Genomic DNA, 18,406 nt, shown 5'->3' on the forward strand with positions numbered 1-18,406 from the left:
ATGGGGTTAATGCAAGTCTGATGGAGTCATGGCCAATCTATGAAGTCTAAACAGACATCTGAGAACAGGAGGGGAAAAGTTTCTGTTTACTGGCTGCGTGCCTTTCTTTTCTCATGACAACAAATCTTAAACCTGGAAGCACACAGACACACACATACACACCCACACACATACACACATCACAGAGCACCTGCGTTCAGATGTTGTTTTTCTCAAAACTGTTCCCTTAGAGCAGCAAATTCTGGCCCTACAGTTCACTCTGAATAGGCCTCTAGTAATTGATATCACTGTGTAAGTATCATGTTTTAATTTGTTTGCTTCAATTAAGTTTTACACAATTTCAAATTACAATTTCCTTTGAGCTTGTTTTTGAGTACCTATTCTAGTATTCTATGTATTTCTCCATTGAAAGCCAAACAGTTTGATGTATGAACAAGACTATGAGTCTACCGTCATGCTAGCAGCTCTGTGAAACACAGCAGTTCCATGTTCACCAACTTAGTTTAGCATGTTAGCATGCTAATATTTGATAACTGACACTAAATAGAAAGTACATTGGTGGTTGATGGAAATGTTATTAGTTTTGCAGATATTTGGTCAGAAAGTATTGGACGAATAGACATTTTGACCTGATGATGGTGCTGCATGAAATGTTAAGGGATCCCCAAAGTCATTTGGATACATTGCCTGGGAATAATGACTATGTGTTAAACATTCCATAGCAATCCATCCAGTAGTTGTCAAGGCAAAAAGCCAGAAATGTCAACCTCCTAGTGGTGCTCAAAGAAAAGTCAGGACATCATTAAATCAGTGGGATTCATCTTCTACAAACCATCAATGTTTGTGCTAAATTTCATGGCAATCCATCCAGTGGTTGAGAACTGTCATTGCTATTCCTAAAGCTATGCTACTAGCTAAAATATATATCATGTGTTATTTACTAATTCAAGTGATAATTAGGGGTGGGCAAAAATATCGATATGGCAATATATCGCGATGCTTTGTCTTCCGATTCAATATTGATATTCCAAATTCAATATTTTATCAATTAACAAATCATTTAATTGTTGCCTACCTACCTGTTGGCTTGTTATCAGAAAGAAGTCAGTTAGAACTGTAACCTATCGCTTTCCAAGGAGGGCTATAGAAAAAATGGAGCAGTGTTCTCAATCTGGACAAAACTGGGACCGCACTTCTGTAGAGATCTAAAGAGTTTAGCAGACTGTGTCTGGATGCTCTGCCTCATTCCCGTGATTCCTCAGTGCCTATGGGCATTGGCACCGAGAGAGGGGGTGGAGGGAGAGAGGGCTAAGGCTTAGACCCTGCTTTACAGGGTCAGCACCCGCCCGGGGTTCACATGGGGAAACACTTGGCTGCTCTCTCATTATTGCATATCTCCCTCTATCTCTGTCTCAAAGTTTTTCACTTTTGTTCTTTTATTCCATCTTTTCCCATGAATCCCCAACAGTTCAGTTTTTTTTAAGGTAGCTTAAAGAAGGCTGGAAATTAATCTTCCAAATGAATACCGAATATGTCTGCACACCACCAGTCAGTTTACAACTTTGTGCCTCTCACAGACAACACAATGGATCAAAGATAGACATGACTGGTGTTAGGACACCATGCCCATAGGCCAGTGAATGTGTGACTCAGGTGTGACTGAGCTGTGATGTGACCCTGCCCTGCTAACGGGATAAGTAGAGATGGAGGAGATGACTCATGTCAAGTCAGGTCCAGTCACATCTCAGTTGCTGGTGCTAATGGCGACAGCAAGTCAGACTGCCTACAGCCAAGGTGGGACAACTGCCACGGCATACTCAATAGTGTTAGCAATGTATGGTCCAAAATGCTAACAAGGCAGTAGCACATCAGTGAGATGGGCTTATATCCAAGTTGAAATTTGGGTTAACAGTGGCGGGAGTAAAGAGTTTATCATAATCTTAAAAACCAAGTTACCTGTCAACAGCTTTCACTTAGGGACAACATTCATTTTGTGCTGGAAAGTGAAAGTGTTTTTACAAGTTGTGTGAAAGCTGGGTTTGTGGTGGTATGTCACATCCAGTGTGTCCCCTCCTTTTGCTTAATATATCTTCTGGCTTTTCCCCCCGCTCTGTGCCTCTCCGCATATGGGATTGACATTTGGCTTTGCTAAACATTTTGTTAATATGATATTATGATACATTATCTGAAGCCATTCACTCCTTGTCACCACTTCTCATGTGGACACAAGCTGAGTAAGCCATGGAAAGGCGGTCAGATTCTGCCCAGGTGAGTTATGACCATTTAATTTGACACTGTTCACAGTGGTGATCATTTACAATATCTGAAAGTGCAAACAAAATACAAACTTATGAGGGCCTCTCTCTTTTTTCTCTAGGAGCCAGTTGGTGGTATATAAGTTTTCACCCTTTCCTACTGCTGGCTGTAAATTGCCTCTGTCGAAAGTCTGTGTGCATGTGTGAGGGAACAAAAGGTAAGATATCTGGGGGTCAGCCGAGGTCTTTCAGGTAATTGTGCTTCTTAAACTCTTGACCCCCTAAGCCCTACTTAGTGTGGTGCAGCTTGCTCCCCTTATTTCCCCAGAGAGTTTTAACTCTGCATACCAGGATGTGTGTGTGTGTGTGTGTGTGTGTGTGTGTGTGTGTGTGTGTGTGTGTGTGTGTGTGTGTGTGTGTGTGTGTGTGAGAGAGATACAATGAGTGTCTGAACATATGTTGTAAACCTGACACAGCTATGTTATTCTTTTTCACATATGGCATTGCAGTCTTTGTTGTTCCCACACTGTTTGACTGCCCTTTTCTTATTTAATCAGGCTATGAAAAATACATTTGTTTGTCATGTCTGCCCTCCTCAACCTGCTGTCCCCCTCTGTCTGTGAAACATGCTGAAAGAATGCATCCTGAGTACTTGGGCACTGGATGATGTGACTGATTTGTCTGGCTCCATGTTCTTCTTTTCCTCTGAATTCTTTCCACACCCGATTAGAGGGTTATACCTTCACCATCAGTGCCAGTTTTTGATACCACACTGCTCATTTTGGTAACTTAAAGTTTTTAAGAAACCGCCACAACCGCTAACATTCCAGAAATGCTGCGAGAGAAGCAAAGTGACTGATGAAATACATCGCAATTATTTGGCAGCAGTTGAGAGCAAAGCCTCAGAGAAGGTATGACCATTCTTGTCTCAGGGTAACAGTAGTGCCTCCCTCTTTTTTAGCTTTCCATTCATCATGGTTTGTCCCCTTTATATCTTCAATGTGTCTGTCTTCATGTTGATCCATGTGAGAATGACAGATGAGGTCATTGCAGTTTGGATCTGCTCTGTGCTTGGCTCTATTGTTGTTGTTTTCATCATTTCCAAACATACAGACACAGCACCATCATATAATTGTTTACAGATGAAGACAAATAATCCAAAATGAAATATCTAACAAACGCCTACTACTAAAAATTGACCCACTGGGTTCTATATATTTACAAAAAGTGAATGATGAATGCTTTGTTTGTTAATTTCTTAACTCAAATTTATGTATAGTGTTTGAGAAATGGTCTCTTCCTTTGGTTATAATTTTGAACATATACACAATACACAAGTATTCATGATAAGTGACAATGAACATGCTTTGTGCTTTTTCTTTTGTCTCGTGACATATTCAACATATATATATAATTTTAACTTTGTCTGCAGGTGGATGATATCCCAGTGTCACAATCTCAACTGCATTAAGTGTTTTTACAACAAAGATGTTCCCATCAAGAGAAGATTGCTGAGGTGAGTTATTTCACCTGCCATTTCACTCCTCTTCTTTCCCTCACTTCCTCCCTCTCACTCACCCCACCCGCACACCGCACCCCTCATGTCTTGGTAGAAGAAAGTGTGTGAAGAGGAAGGCCACAGGGGCCAGTTGTTTTTAAATAAACTAAATCTGCTAACAGTTTTATAACCCTGACCTCGTAAAACTGGCTGCAGCTTTTGGTCAGCTCTCTCCTAATGGGGCGAGCAGAACCGTCCAGGGCTGGAATTCCCATTTGCCGCTGTGGAGCGTGTTGGTGCGTCAGCTGGTGTGTGTGTTTGTGAGAGAGAGAGAGAGAGAGAGAGAGAGAGAGAGAGAGAGAGAGAAAGAGGGAAAGGGCGTATGATATATGATTGCTGTGTCATGATCCACATGTGATGATCGTCCTCACAGGCAGAGCATCCAGGCGGCTCCCTATTTCTGGTGATTTCCCTGTTAAAGAAAAGTGAGAGAGTGCGACTGTGGGACAGAAGGGGGGGGGGGAGGAGAGAATAGAGCACAGACAATCGGTGTGTGAGAGAGAGGTAGAAACAGGAGGAGGTGCTGGCTGGGAAACAATAGTTGAACAACAAATCCAGTGTTGCGTGCAGGATCTCAGCGTCTCTCTGGATATCTTTGCTGTCTTTCTGTTGCCAGGCACTGAAGGTAAGACCAACAGCCTGTGTGTCACACCTCAGCATCAGCACAACAACAGCTGCATGGAAATCCTGTCTTTTTTTTTGTTGGTTTTTTGATACCCAATCCACTTAAGATATATTCTATGAAAACCGAACCTGGAGATCATGTGCATGTTTGTTTTACATGTATGCATTGTTACATAGCTGTATGTGCATGATACTATGCACACAAAGAGTGTGAGTTCTGCTCACTTTTTCTCAATTGCACATCCTTAAGCTCAGGTGCACATTCTCATCTATTGCAGGTATTTTCTGCTCCACATATGTCCAGAAACTGCAAGTGGTTATGATTAGGAAACAGTGTGACATGATGTGTAATAGGAGGAAACATGTTTGTGTTGGCGCTGGTGTATCCACTAATCAGGCACTGACAGCAAGGCTGGAAGGATAGCGGACCTCGCAGGGCTTGTAGGGAGTGTGTGTAATGGAGCATGAGGTTAATAGTGGTGTGAATAACTTTGGATATGTATGGATATGTGTTTTACAGGTGTCTGTGTTAATATCTGTGAGTGCATGATTGAGTTGGCCTGCTCTGTTGGACCCCGAGGCTGCTGGCTTATGCTAGAAGGAGATGATGACAGATATAATAGACTCTGTGGTAGGTAGGAGGAGGAGGAGGACGTGGAGACGAACTACCACTTCCATTTAAATGAGAAGTAGAGGCATGTGTGTGAGAAAGAGAGAGGGAGAAGGTGTTTAAATGAAAAATGAAGTGAGTACAGAAGTCTGGGGGATAATGAGGGGGAGAGACAAAAAGTAGTAGGAAAAACATCTTAGAAAAAGAAGGGAACAGTGAACCCTTTGGAGGACAGGCAGTGCCAGAGAAAGACAATAAATATGAGCAACAGAATGAAACTGAGATGTGCGCAAGGGGGAGAGAGAAATAGGGCTGGAGGAGGTGAGAGTGACAGAGTCTGACACAAGAGGAAAAAAGAGAGAAAGAGATCGAGACTGTGATGCAAACATCCCTCCAGACATCCCTGTCCACTTCCAGTGACACCAGATGAGAAACAGTTTGTAAAGTCAGGCACTTTTTTCTCTGCATCCTCACCTCAAACTAAAAATCACCTTTAAACTGTTAGGAGAGAAAGGCGAGAAAGAGGATTAGGAGGTGTGTTTGAAAGATCCTACATTCAGCCAGGTGCAGATAGACAGCAATGCTCTGACAGAGCAGTGTGTGGTTGGTTTTGTGTGCACTCGTGTTTCATATTCTCATATATGCATGCAAACATACATGCACACACAGGAGCCCATTGTGAGTGTATTTATTTGGACAGTGTTGATGCTCTGATAGGCAGTTTGCAATGTCTCACAGCCACAGGAATGTTCTTCTGATAAACTGATGTTCTGCATGAGCTGCAGGCCATTGAGAAGATCCTCAACACCGCCCCTCCAGACAAGCATGTGGCAGATCTCTGCTGCCTGACGTGATAAAACAAACATGCCTCTGACTCCTTTGCTTGCTCTTTTTGAGAGGGCCTTGGAGCTGAATAGAGGATTGATCTAATTCCATGCACTGTTTGTAGCCTGCAGCTCACTACTTTTCAGTGTTTTATCTTTCTGTTGAAGAGGAGGAGAATAGAGGAGGCAGATGTAGGATTTGAGGTGCATGCAAGATTAGGGGTTCTGTTTTCTGTTCTGTTCTATCAAAGTAAATTTAAAACCACACTCCATACATCATAGTGTGTGTCTCCCACACTATGAAACAGAAAGAAATAAAAATCTGAGAATATTCCTACTTGTCCTCTGTGTCTTCCCTCTCTGTCTCTGTCTCTCCACTTTTTCTGAGAAGCCTAAATTGTAAAGCTAACAAAAGCTTAGCTGCGGCTCACATGGCTGTCTGTCATTGGCTGTACACTGCTCTCAAATCCACACTGTTTGTCTTATCTTTACTGGGGGGATATATTTAGTGAGGAGCTTAGCTTTTAGGAGGTTGGCACGTGGGGAGGGTAAAAGAGGGTGTGTGTGTGTGTGTGTGTGTGTGTGTGTGTGTGTGTGTGTGTGTGTGTGTGTGTGTGTGTGTGTGTGTGTGAGAGAGAGAGAGAGAGAGAGAGAGAGAGAGAGAGAGAGAGAGAGAGAGGGCAAAGAGTAAGTTTGTGTGTGCGTTTCAGGAGCTGGCGTCAGTAGACAGTGGAAGAGCTTGGCACTCTGCATGCCAAACTGTGTGTGTATCCACATACTGTATGTGTGTGAGTGTGTGTGCATATACTGTATGTGTGTGGCTGGAAGACAGGTCTATGGGTCTATGGGTCTGCCACCCCCTGGCTCCACTCAGGAATCTGCCCTTTAGTTTATTAAAAGCTGGTGAAACAATGGAGGGAGGTGAGGTTGAGGAGTGAGGGTGAGCATGATGAAGCAGTACTGGAGCAAACCAGAAAGGAGTGTGATGATGTAGTTGGAAAGAAGAAGAGAGGGAGGGAATGGTGGCTCAAAAAATGACACCTCCCCTCGTCTACCTGTCATTTCTTCCTAAATCCCCCCTCCTCCGGTGTCCTTTGATGCACCTGTTTTCTGTGTGTGGCATCAGTGGCTCAGCTGCTGGCTGGCCAGGGTGATAAAGCGAAGATCCCTCTGAAGATCTGGCTCCCCATGTGCCATCACACACCAGCATCTCACTAAGGTTTAGAGCCCCAGAGCAGCAGCACAGTGGCTATGAGAATACCACACTGCACAGCCCCCATGTACTGTATGTGGATATGTGTGCCAGTTTGCCTGTGTGACAACAAAAACCCATAAGTAAGGTGGGCAGGGGATATTTATACATGCACCCCACTGCTAAGAACAAAACTTGGTGCACATGGACTGAGAAATTCTGTTCTACACAACATATGGCCAGAACAGTTTGGAGGCTTCATGGTGTGTCACTTTTCACAACAGAAATGCTTGCTTCAATTTTACCTCTTGGACAATAGTCTTCATTCTGACTTTTTTTGCACCTCAGATCTTTTGGACCTTGCTTTAGTGTGTCAGTGTTTTTTCTTAACTACTGAGAGAAGGCATTAGATCATTAGACCAATTTTCATTCATGGGTAAGTCCATGTGCATGCATGTGCATTTTGGTGTGGCTGCATGGAAGCATTTTTCCCACTCTAACCTCTAAAAGAGACATCACAATATCTGCACTCCTTAACCTTGGCATCACCGTCTCATAAAATCCTAAAGCTTCAAACCAGAGAGATTGTGGTATGTGAAGAAGGATTGTACTGTGGTTATGTGGTTTGGCTCCTTGAATATTCTTAACCCAGGCTAGATCTTTCTGCAGATACTGGGCCCTTCTTGAATGATCTGCCCCTTGGTGATGCTGCTACAGCTGTATCTACAAAACTGAGGTGGAATTTACTTTGATGTGATTTATTTGATTTGCTGTATGACATACTGTATGTCAGATCTTCTCAAATTCTGGACCTCAATCTGCATCCAAACCGAGGGGCAGGTAAAACTGGATCCAGCCCGTAAACCACGATTGGACCACTCGGCTCCCAGGTGTGAGTGTTTTTGTTTGCATCCTGGGATCCCACAAGGGAGTTTTTTTGTGTGTGTGTTGAAATAAGGATCTTTTCATTTGTAGTTGAAATGTGTATTTTGTATCAAGCCCTGAGATGTAAAAGTCACATGACTAGTGGTACTAGTACTCAGATCATGTGCTAATCATGTGATTTCTTTGTGTGCATTTTTTGCCAGGGTTCCTTCCTGTCACTTTGCAACTGATGATGGTGTTTGGATTAACACCAAACATCTTGGTGATTGTTGTTTTAATTCCCCTGTGACTTTAATAGACCTGTTTAGGCATTTCTAGTCTTTTACCAGTTGCACAGTATTCCCACCCCACCAAGCTTGTACATGGATTGGTGTCAATAATGTTAGGGTACAGGCTTTAAGGTGACAGAACTGAGAACCTGAGAGACTACATTTTAACAGAAATAAGGTGGTTTTGCATTCCAAAAAATCCCTTGCCTTGTCAAATGGATGTTTTACTGGATGGACCCTGGCCTTGCAGCTGTTTTTCTACAATTTTCATCAAGTGAAGTTTACTTTAATTGAGCTGAAATTTCATGGGTTCAATCCCCGGGCAGGGCTTTTCTGTGCGAAGTTTGCATGTTCTTCCTGTGCATGTGTGGGTTCTCTCCGGGTACTCCGGCTTCCTCCCACAGACCAAAAACATGCTCATTAGGTTAATTGGTGACTCTAAAATTGCCCCTAGGTGTGAGTGTGAGTGTGAATGGTTGTTTGTCTTGTGTGTTGCCCTGCAATCGACTGGCGACTGGTCCAGGCTGTACCCCGCCTCTTGCCCATTGACAGCTGGGATAGGCTCCATCACCCCCGCAACCCCGAAAGGGATAGGCGGTATAGAAAATGGATGGATGGATGGATTATATCAGGAGTAAAAAGATTGGTTTGACTGAATGATGGGGTAGATTCCAAGCAACGGATCCATGAAAGAACTGTAACATTTTGCATTCACTGGTCAATATATTTGGATGATATGGGGAGGATTCCAGATGTGTGTGAGCTGGGAGAGGGGATGCCACAATGCAGCCCTACCCTGCCCCAAACCTCCTGACCCTTTACTTCTTTTTCAACCTACAGCAAAAACAGGCTGCCAGGCATCACACACAGGGATAAGCGCTCAGTTTACACAAACACAGTGCAGTAATTAACACACTCATACAGATACTATCTCCATATTATCCTAAAAGCCTGATTATCTGAGCCAGCTGCCATTTGTAGCTATGTATTGATATCACCAGCTTTCAAAGCTTAAGCATGAGTCTCCAAAAGAGACGGTAATTTGTGGTCACCTTGTAGTGAGGGATGCCCCCATTCACATAAGAGGGCAGTTAGACCAAGGCTGCCTCAGCTGCCAGCATTACAGGCAAGTGACAATCAAGAGAAAATCATCTCTTTGCTGCACATAAAAAAATGAATATGGCGAGAATGACTGTCCAGCTCAACTAATCAGAGAGGACAGAGCTGGCTGTGGACCAAAATGACAACATTTGGGATAAATTAAAGTTTATTTAGCTTGTCCAGGTATTTGCAAGGTGGATCATTCCTGTCATTATCTTTGTTGTAGGGCACAGACCTTTTGGTCTGTTTACCAAAAGCATGTTCTTAGGAGGATTTAAGAGGAAATATGGAGCATGTTTTTCTTGTCTGATCATAAATAGTTACATTGTCATGTTTGGTCTGAATTGTTTTAACATATTTTCACTTTATAAAGTCCTTTTAGTGACTGTAGAGTATGCTATGACCACACATATTGTCTGTTCCTCCATTAAAAGCTGGATTACCATCTGGGCATCTGCCTCTGGGTGCCAGACTTACATTCACTGCATCTTCATCATAGGTGGTGTAATGCATGGACATATTCTCCTTGATGTCACCCATAGGGTTCTGAAGAACCACTGTGAAGCTCAATGACAGTTGTTCACCATCTTAGCACTGCCTGACTCCCAGCTAATCCAAAAGTTGGCAAAGAGATGAGGCATGAGTGGATCTGACGTGGGCCGAATGATGCCTGGTTGCTGAAATTTAGCAGCTAGGTGCCACTCAATGCAGCCATTCCTATAATTATGCATATCTTTAAGCCTTGATGTAATTTAAACAAGTGAATTATGTAAAAATACCCCCCCATGTACATTTCTTGTGAATCAAGAAATTAGCTATAGAGAACAAAACCATGTTTTGTACCATGCTGTGTTTCTGCTGTTAAGTTGGACTTTTTGATATGGGGATTTATGGGTAGACACCCATAACCTCAAGTGCCAACCTCAAGTGACTATTCAAGGAATTGCAATTGTTTACCAGCTCACTGCCAGCTCATTGCTAACTTTGTCTGCTGTTTGGTGCTGAGCAGTTTTTGAAGTTTTTCCAAAAGCAGCTGTCTGCTGCAGCTGAAAATGATAGTATGAGAGCAATCAGAGTGAACTAAAACTGTCAAATTGTGGTCTACAAAACCAGAACAATACTGAAAGAAGTTGAAGCTGAGGAACTGAGGGGAATGACAGAAAAGGAGCACTGTACAAAATGCTTGTTTTTATTACTTTGGTTTATAATGTGCTCACATGCATATGTGTATCTCTTAATAAAGTTGAGCACAAACCACACAGTACCACAAACTAAACTGGCGTGCAGAAATCCTGGGGCCAATTAATATTATTCCATCATAGACGTAATGTTTGTTCTCTGGGTCTCGGGGCATATAATGAAGCTGCCATGTGTAGTATGCTGTATGAACTGTACTTAATGGGAACACTGAGGGTGGTAGGTAGTGGTTCTGGGGGGACTCTGGCCCAACAGTCAGTGTTTCCTCTACATTAATTTAGGAGTGGCGGGCCGCCATTTCTAAATCCTAGCCGCTGCTCCTTCAAATTTCTTTCTTTCTTTCTTTCTTTCTTTCTTTCTTTCTTTCTTTCTTTCTTTCTTTCTTTCTTTCTTTCTTTCTTTCTTTCTGTCACAAATACACCACCGCTGCATGTCTCCACCTTCACAGCACAGTCCAACATTAATTACACGTGAGAACGCGGCCTTGAAAGTGACATCATGTCAAGCACCCAGACACCAGGTCAGAGAGTCAGAGGAGTGTCGTCTTGGAAAATGGTGCAGCGACCTACCGGAGAAAAGGTAGACTTATTAGCTTAAGATAACTCATAATAGGATTTAATAGACATTCACAAAATATTGATGGCCAGCTAACGTTACATAACATATCCGTAGCTTAAGTTAATTGGACCCGGTGCAAACTCAGTGTCGCTAACGTGGGTAAACTAATTGATAGCATTAAGCTAATATCTACACACCATGATGTAACTGCTGACTGCATTTTCAGATGAGCTTGTTCAAATATTTCTCTAAGAGAAAGACAGCTGATGAAGATTCAATTTCAATTCAATTCAATTCAATTCAATTCAATTCAATTCAATTCAATTCAATTCAATTCAATTCAATTCAATTTATTTGTATAGTGCCAAATCACAACAGAAGTTGTTTTAGGGCACTTTCCATATAGAGCTGGTACAGACCAAGCTCTTTTATCTACAGAGAACCAACAATTCGCTCACCACAACAAGATGACGCTAGTCAGGTATCATTAGCCTTTTACTGACTCATCAATGATGATGGTTAGGTAAAAAATTGTGTCCACACTTAATCAGATGTGATGTGGGTGTAAATTATCTAACGTTAATGTTTTATGTAATCGTATAACACAAGTAACATTAGACAGGGAGGAGCAGTGGAACAAAGTGAAGGAGAGCAGAGTACAGCAGTGTTGTGCATGAATGCGTTCATTGAACGATATTTCATGAACACGTTCATATTTTGGGTGAACTGAACGTACTGTATTGCTGTCTGATGAACGTTACTGTGAACTCGTTCATTCTAGTTCTATTAAATAAATAGAAAATACAATAATAAATAAATTCACTTTATTTCCATTGTAAGAGCAATGATCAATGATGCCACTTTACCCTATAGGAATGTTCTGCCGTTTATGTCGGCAGCATAAGCAGGCACCAAAAAGAGGAATGGAGAAATGACCATTCATTGAGGCAGGCTGTCAACTTTGCCGAGTGGATTACTTGGATAATTTTATTGTTTTATTTATTTATTTACATTCAGCCTTTAAAAAGCAATTTTCAACTGGCCATTCAATCCTCCTTTTTTCTGTCTTGTATGGAAAACCTCTTATTGATTTAATCTGTTAAATGATCCCATAGTCTACACTCTGTCCTAAATAGCTTGCATGTGTAATGCCAAAGACAAGTGTACTAATGATCCTGATAGTGATACCAGCAGCAGAAATGGGAATAACAGTCACCATTGTAATGCTCGGCCAGGTATGGTTGGCAGGACTGGAGGTGCTGATGGGTGCTGGCTGTATAAGGCAGCCTGCTGCTCCGAGAAAACTGGGCCGTCTGCTATGTAAACCCTGCAGCACATGCACGACGGGCCAGCAAAACATCTCGGGGAATATTTATTTTAACGGGCTAAATGATACTTCTATTCCTCTCAAGAGGAATATTAAGGTTAAATCATTCCCCTTAGAAAGAAAAACATGGGTTGGAATGGTGGGGGTTGAAGATGAAGCATAGGGGGGGAAGTGTATAAAAGTTTCAAGTTAATTTGATGCATTCTGTCATTTCAGTTGAAATTAGTAAATCAGTATAGAGTCAAGCAGCAATGAAGATTGCTGCCAAAGAGGCAGCTTTGTAATTATTCATTTCCACTGCTTTAACTACACCAAACACTCCTGCTCCAGAGGAGATTTTACATGGGATATTGCTCAATGAGGTGCCTCCACAGAGTCAATTAATTCTTGATTATTGACACCTCGAAAGGAATTATTTTGTTTATACCATAGACACTTGCTATGGTGACAATGGTAAAAAAAATTTCACAAGTCATAACCCATAATGTTATGGTTACACTCGAGGGTTTGACGAATACCTGGAACATCCATTACCATTCCATACGGTCCTTATGCAAGGTAAATGTTGTTCACTACTCCAGCAAATAGACCAAACCTTAGATATGACTTGGCAACAGAAGATATTTCTTGTCCACTCGGCACATAGAACCCTTTGGTTAAACTATGAGCCAGAAAGCTAATGTTATACCTGCAAGATCCAAAGTCAATAACATACAGGTGACAGTAAATATGATTTGACAGTAACCAGCTAGCTATCTAGCTATGTCATTGTCCCTAAATCAATATGAAGATTTTTCACAAACCAGTGATTGGCCATGTTGGCCACAGTCTAAAGTAGAGAGTTGAAAAGTCAGTCAGATGTGAGATGATCGCTTATGTGATACGAAGTATCGGTAAATTCAAAAGGGCAGTGTACATCTTGTAGCTTGCGCATTACAGTCGCCATCCTGGGGTGTTCAGAGGATGAACCACTGAAGGACTACATTCAATGTTGTAAATAAAATAGTCAGATTTTTCTTATTTTTATTGCTAATGTCATTGTCATGTCCCAGTATTAATTGCTTGTACTTTTTCTCCCTTTTCTTCTCAAATTCTATTTCTTACTGCATCCCAGTCATCAAAGTTGTCATATTCTTCAAATAGGTTAAAAGAAATGTTGAAGTCTTTTTAATACTTGCTGATTGTAACAACTTAATTTCCCTGGTGTGGGATCAATTAAGTCTTATGTTATCTTATCTCTCTTGTCGTAATTAGATTTTACCTTGTTAATGTGTTGCAATACTTGCTATGGTCACTCACTTTTAGATATAGGCTGATACTATGCAGCCAGTGCATTTACTTAAAACTACTAGTAGGTGTCAATTATCAGGAATAATAAGGAATAATAATAAATGCCTTGCAGCCAATCAAAATCCAGTATTCAACCAGACCATTCAACCAGAATGGGTTGCATCTCACAAACTTGTTCTTACAAAGAAATTTGTCACTAAATATTTACAACTACTGCCAGGTGTAACTATTACATAGTTAATTGAACCACCTAACTAACTAATGTTAGTATGCTAATGTAGGATCCATTTAGACTGAGGAGTAATATGGAAAAAAGTCAACACATCTGGCCCAACACCTGATCAAAATGCTTTTTAGTAATGATTTAACCTGGAAAGATTTTAAGTGACATTTTCCGAGAAACAACATTATATATAATAGAATACATTAAATTTTGCTTCCTTAAGCATACCGGTGATCTTAAACAAAAACACATTTTGACAATCCTAGACCATCTGGTACCTGTCTCTATAATCTTAAATCTGTCAGTGTTCAGCCCCAGCCAGTTTCCTCTCCTATCACAGAAACCCTACAGCTGAAATGAGTTCTTTTTTTATGTAAGATCATTGGCTAACAAATCCTTTTTGGGTAATGATCTGATACATGAAAAGAACTTGCATTTTATGTTTTCAGTTGAGACCTGGCTAAATGGCACTACTGGTGTTACAGTTTGTGTAATGACATTGACCTTGTGAATTTACATAATTTGAATATCTTCCTCTTGAGCCCTAAACAGAATTATCAGCGCTCATCATTACATTGTATCAACACCAAGATATTCATCACTCTTCATGCAAGAATTCTCATAGCTGATCGCACTTGATATCACTACAGATTATTCCTGCATAGAGACCTGATTATTCACGTCAACAAAAATAATGACTGGAACTTAGTTTTTAAGTTTCAATGGTGTACCCAGATTATTAAATCACTAGATTGAATCCAACTATTTGTTACATTTTTTAGCTGCTGCACAGCTAGATGTGTATAAGTTCTGTAGTTTCACCGTAACCTCTTAAAGCACAAGAATAAGCCAAGCATAAGAATTTAGGAAGAACTTTATGTACAAACTAATTAATGCATTTATGAGCAGCTTGTGGAAAACTAGTCCAGTATTCAAGCTACACAAAACAGACTCCAGATAGGTTGATGCATTTTTCAACATCACAACATAAAAAGCCTTGAACTCATATTTCTGAAAAGACCAAGTAAAAAGTTATAACTATATAACAAAATGTTGAACCAAAGACCCAGATCATTACGCTCCTCTCTCACTCCTTTACCCCCCATGTATACACGCCTCTGCCTAATTCACAACAGACTGCCTGTTGGCAAATCTGCCTCAGCCAGCACCAAGATCCCGCTTAACATGAAACCTATTGTCAGGAGGACAATAAAATTATGAAGTTGGAAAAGAAAAAAAACTACATAAATACATGTGAAAATATGCTGTGGTACTGGCAGAAGGCTTGCAGTCATGAGAGGGCTTGTTGGGAGAGCGATTTGTTTTAATGAAAAAGTCATTCCTAGGGAGAGGAAAGGGCCTGGCTGCAGGCTGTTTGTGAATGACTTAAGTTTCTCCTCTGTAATAAAAGCACCAGGACTTATGTGTGTGCAGTGTGTAGGTGTACAGGGGCGACCATGGAATAAAGGAGACAAAGTAGACAGCCAGACCCACACACAGTCATTGAACAATCAATCAGCAAAACCGGCCAAAATATATACGAGAAGCTGTCTGGAGATAGCTCCATCTACAGCTTACACACACAAACATAAGTGTGTGATTTTTTTTTCTACTGCCTACACACACAATATTGTTTCTTTTCTTGCCTTTGTCAGTTCATGTTCCTGCTGATGCCCTCCTGTTTATCTTCTTCCAGACTGTAGTGGATCCAGACAGTGGGGAATGGAGCAGCCTGACGAAGCAGCCCTCTTACTACCCTTCTCACCACAACTTACTGACCTCGAACCTCAACTGTACTAGCAGGAACGGTACAGAGACAAAGAAATCTCCTTTCTCCTTTGTGAGTTCCTAAAATACAACTTTGGTGAAAGAGGGAAACACTGCGAGGAAGATAGTGAGACAGAGAAATAGAAGGAAACACAGAATAGCAGTGACAACGTGACGTGTTTGACATCCTGAGAGGATCGAGGGCCTTAGCGTGGTCCTATCATGAAACCTTCTATCTGTTTGGGCTCCTCTTCTGGCTTTCTGCTGGTCCTGTTGTGCTGCCCCCTGCTGGCCTTGGTCGAGTCTGCCAGCAGCAACAAGGCCAGCGGTAATGGACACCCACACTTGGGAGAGAATGACCCAGAGAGATGCATGAGGCACCACTTTGTGGAGACCATCACACACCCGATTTATAAGTGCAACTCCAAGGTAAGGCAGAACCAGACCTAGACACACACACTGTAAGCCAGTATGCTTCAATGTGGTCACCTGCTCATTTTTGGTAACAAGTTGTGTAAGGTAACAGGTCCACCGGACAAAAGAACTAATTTGTCACAAATATCAGGCAAACAGTTTGTTATTGACCAAGCATCGGAGAAACAGAAAACCCCAGAGCACCAGCCCAAAAAATATCTGAGACACCAACTTTTTCTCTTTCCTCTACTATTACTCTCATTGCCCCTGGAAAGCCTCCTCCATTGTCTCTTTCTTTCCTTTTCTTTCTTTATCTCCATCTCTCATCGTCATTTTTGACAAGTCATGTTTGGTTTCTCAGACAGACAGACAGACAGACAGACAGACAGACAGACAGACAGACAGACAGACAGACAGACAGAAACAGATAGACATGCAGTCACAGTCACAGTGACAGTGGATGTAATAACAGTAGTAGCAGTTGCAGTGGATGTCAGGCAGGGCCAAGGCAGGAGACGCAGCTGCAATCCACAATCCACATTCAGCCACTGTCCATGGGAACCTGCGAGATGACAAAGCATAGAGACTCCGGGGAAGGACCTAAGTTAGTAATATGCTGTGGTAGGACATGAAAGTGTGCAGATGGAGAGGGACAGAAGGACAGAGGAGCTCGGTGTATCTTTGGAGGTCCCCTGACAGTCTAATCCTATAGCAGCATAACTAGGGGCTGGTCCGGGACAAGCCTGAGCCAGCCCTAACTATATATTTATCAAAAAGGAAAGTTTTAAGCCTACTCTTAAATGTAGAGACAGTGTCTGCCTCCTGGACAAAGACTGAAAGATGCTTGATAGCTAAATGCTCTGACTCCTGTTCTGCTATTTGAGACTTTAGGGACCATAAGTAGACCTGCATTCTGGGAACGCAGTGTTCAAATGGGGTAATAAGGTACTATGAGGAGAATTTTAAATTCTATTCTAAACTTCACAGGGAGCCAGTGCAGAGTGGCTAATATTGGAGAAATATGATCTCTCTTCCTCTTTTTTGTCAGAACACGTGCTGCAGCGTTCTGGAGCAACTGGAGAATATTCAGCAACGAATTTGGGCAGCCTGATAGTAAGGAATTGCAATAATCCAGCCTGGAAGTTACAAATGCATGGACTAGTTTTTCTGCATCATTTTGAGACAAAATATGCCTGATTTTTGCAAAATTATGTAGGTGAAAAAAGGCAGTCCTTGAAATTTGTTTTACATGGGAGTGAAAGGACATGTCCTGATCAAAGATAATTCCCAGATTCTTTACAGTGGTGCTGGAGGCCAGCACAATGCCATCCATAACTGCTATGTCACCAGAAAGTGAGTTTCTAAGATGTTTGCCTACTACTATAATTTCAGTTTTGTCCGAGTTTAGCATCAGAAAATTGCAGGTCATCCAGGTCTTTGTGTCCTGAAGACATGCTTGTAGCCTAGTTAACTGACTGGTTTCTTCTGGCTTCACTGATAAATATAGCTGGGTATCATCTGCATAGCAATGAAAATTTATTGAGCGCTTCCTGATAATCTTACCTAAAGGAAGCATATATAAGGTGAATAGAATTGGTCCAGAACCCTGCAGAACTCCATAGCTGACTTTAGTGAACACAGAGGAGTCGTCATTAACGTGTACAAACTGAGAGTGATCTGACAAGTAGGATTTAAACCAGCTTAGCACAGTTCCCTTAATGCCAATGAAGTGTTCCAGTGTCTGCAATAGGATACCTTGGTCAATGGTGTCAAATGCAGCACTAAGATCTAATAAGACTAATACAGAGACAAATCCTTTATCAGATGCAACTAGAAGGTCATTTGTAACTTTAACCAGTGCTGTTTCTGTGCTATGATGCACTCTAAATCCTGACTGGAAATCCTCAAATAAACTATTTTTGTGTAGAAAGTCGCACAGCTGATTAGCAACTGCTTTCTCAAGAGTTTCTGAGAGAAAGGGAAGTTTGGATATCGGTCTATAGTTGACTAAAACCCCTGGATCAAGAGTAGGCTTTTTAAGGAGGTTTTATCACAGCTACTTTAAAGGACTGTGGTACGTAGCCTGTTGATAAAGACAGACTGATCATGTCTAATATGGAAGAGTCAATTAAAGGTAATACTTTTTTAAACAGCTTAGTCGGGATAGGATCTAAAATACAGGTTGTTGATTTTGATGATGAAATTATTGAAATTAGTTGGTGAAGGTCGACAGGTGTATAACAGTCTAAAACTGAGTAACAGTTTCTACAGTTTCTGTGTTTGAAGACAAAACATTACCTGTTGATGGCAGG

General features: G+C 41.5%; 1 protein-coding gene across 2 annotated transcripts in view; it reads left to right on the forward strand.

Moving 5' to 3' along the window:
• The first annotated feature begins 2,423 nt into the window (after nt 1-2,423).
• Nucleotides 2,424-18,406, forward strand: part of ndp (norrin cystine knot growth factor NDP) — a 21,588-nt gene continuing 5,605 nt past the window's right edge. Inside the window, exons 1-3 of one of the 2 annotated variants that reach the window (XM_070975313.1) lie at nt 2,424-2,473; nt 3,688-3,771; nt 15,610-16,109. In XM_070975313.1, the coding sequence (XP_070831414.1) occupies nt 15,903-16,109 (207 nt within the window). In that variant the 5' untranslated portion in view covers nt 2,424-2,473; nt 3,688-3,771; nt 15,610-15,902. Of the gene's footprint in view, nt 2,474-3,687; nt 3,772-4,087; nt 4,439-15,609; nt 16,110-18,406 lie in introns of those variants that run through there. The other variant, XM_070975312.1, reaches the window with a different exon arrangement.

The sequence above is a fragment of the Chaetodon trifascialis genome, chromosome 12 (genome assembly GCF_039877785.1).
Source record: "Chaetodon trifascialis isolate fChaTrf1 chromosome 12, fChaTrf1.hap1, whole genome shotgun sequence".
Lineage (NCBI taxonomy): Eukaryota > Metazoa > Chordata > Actinopteri > Chaetodontiformes > Chaetodontidae > Chaetodon > Chaetodon trifascialis.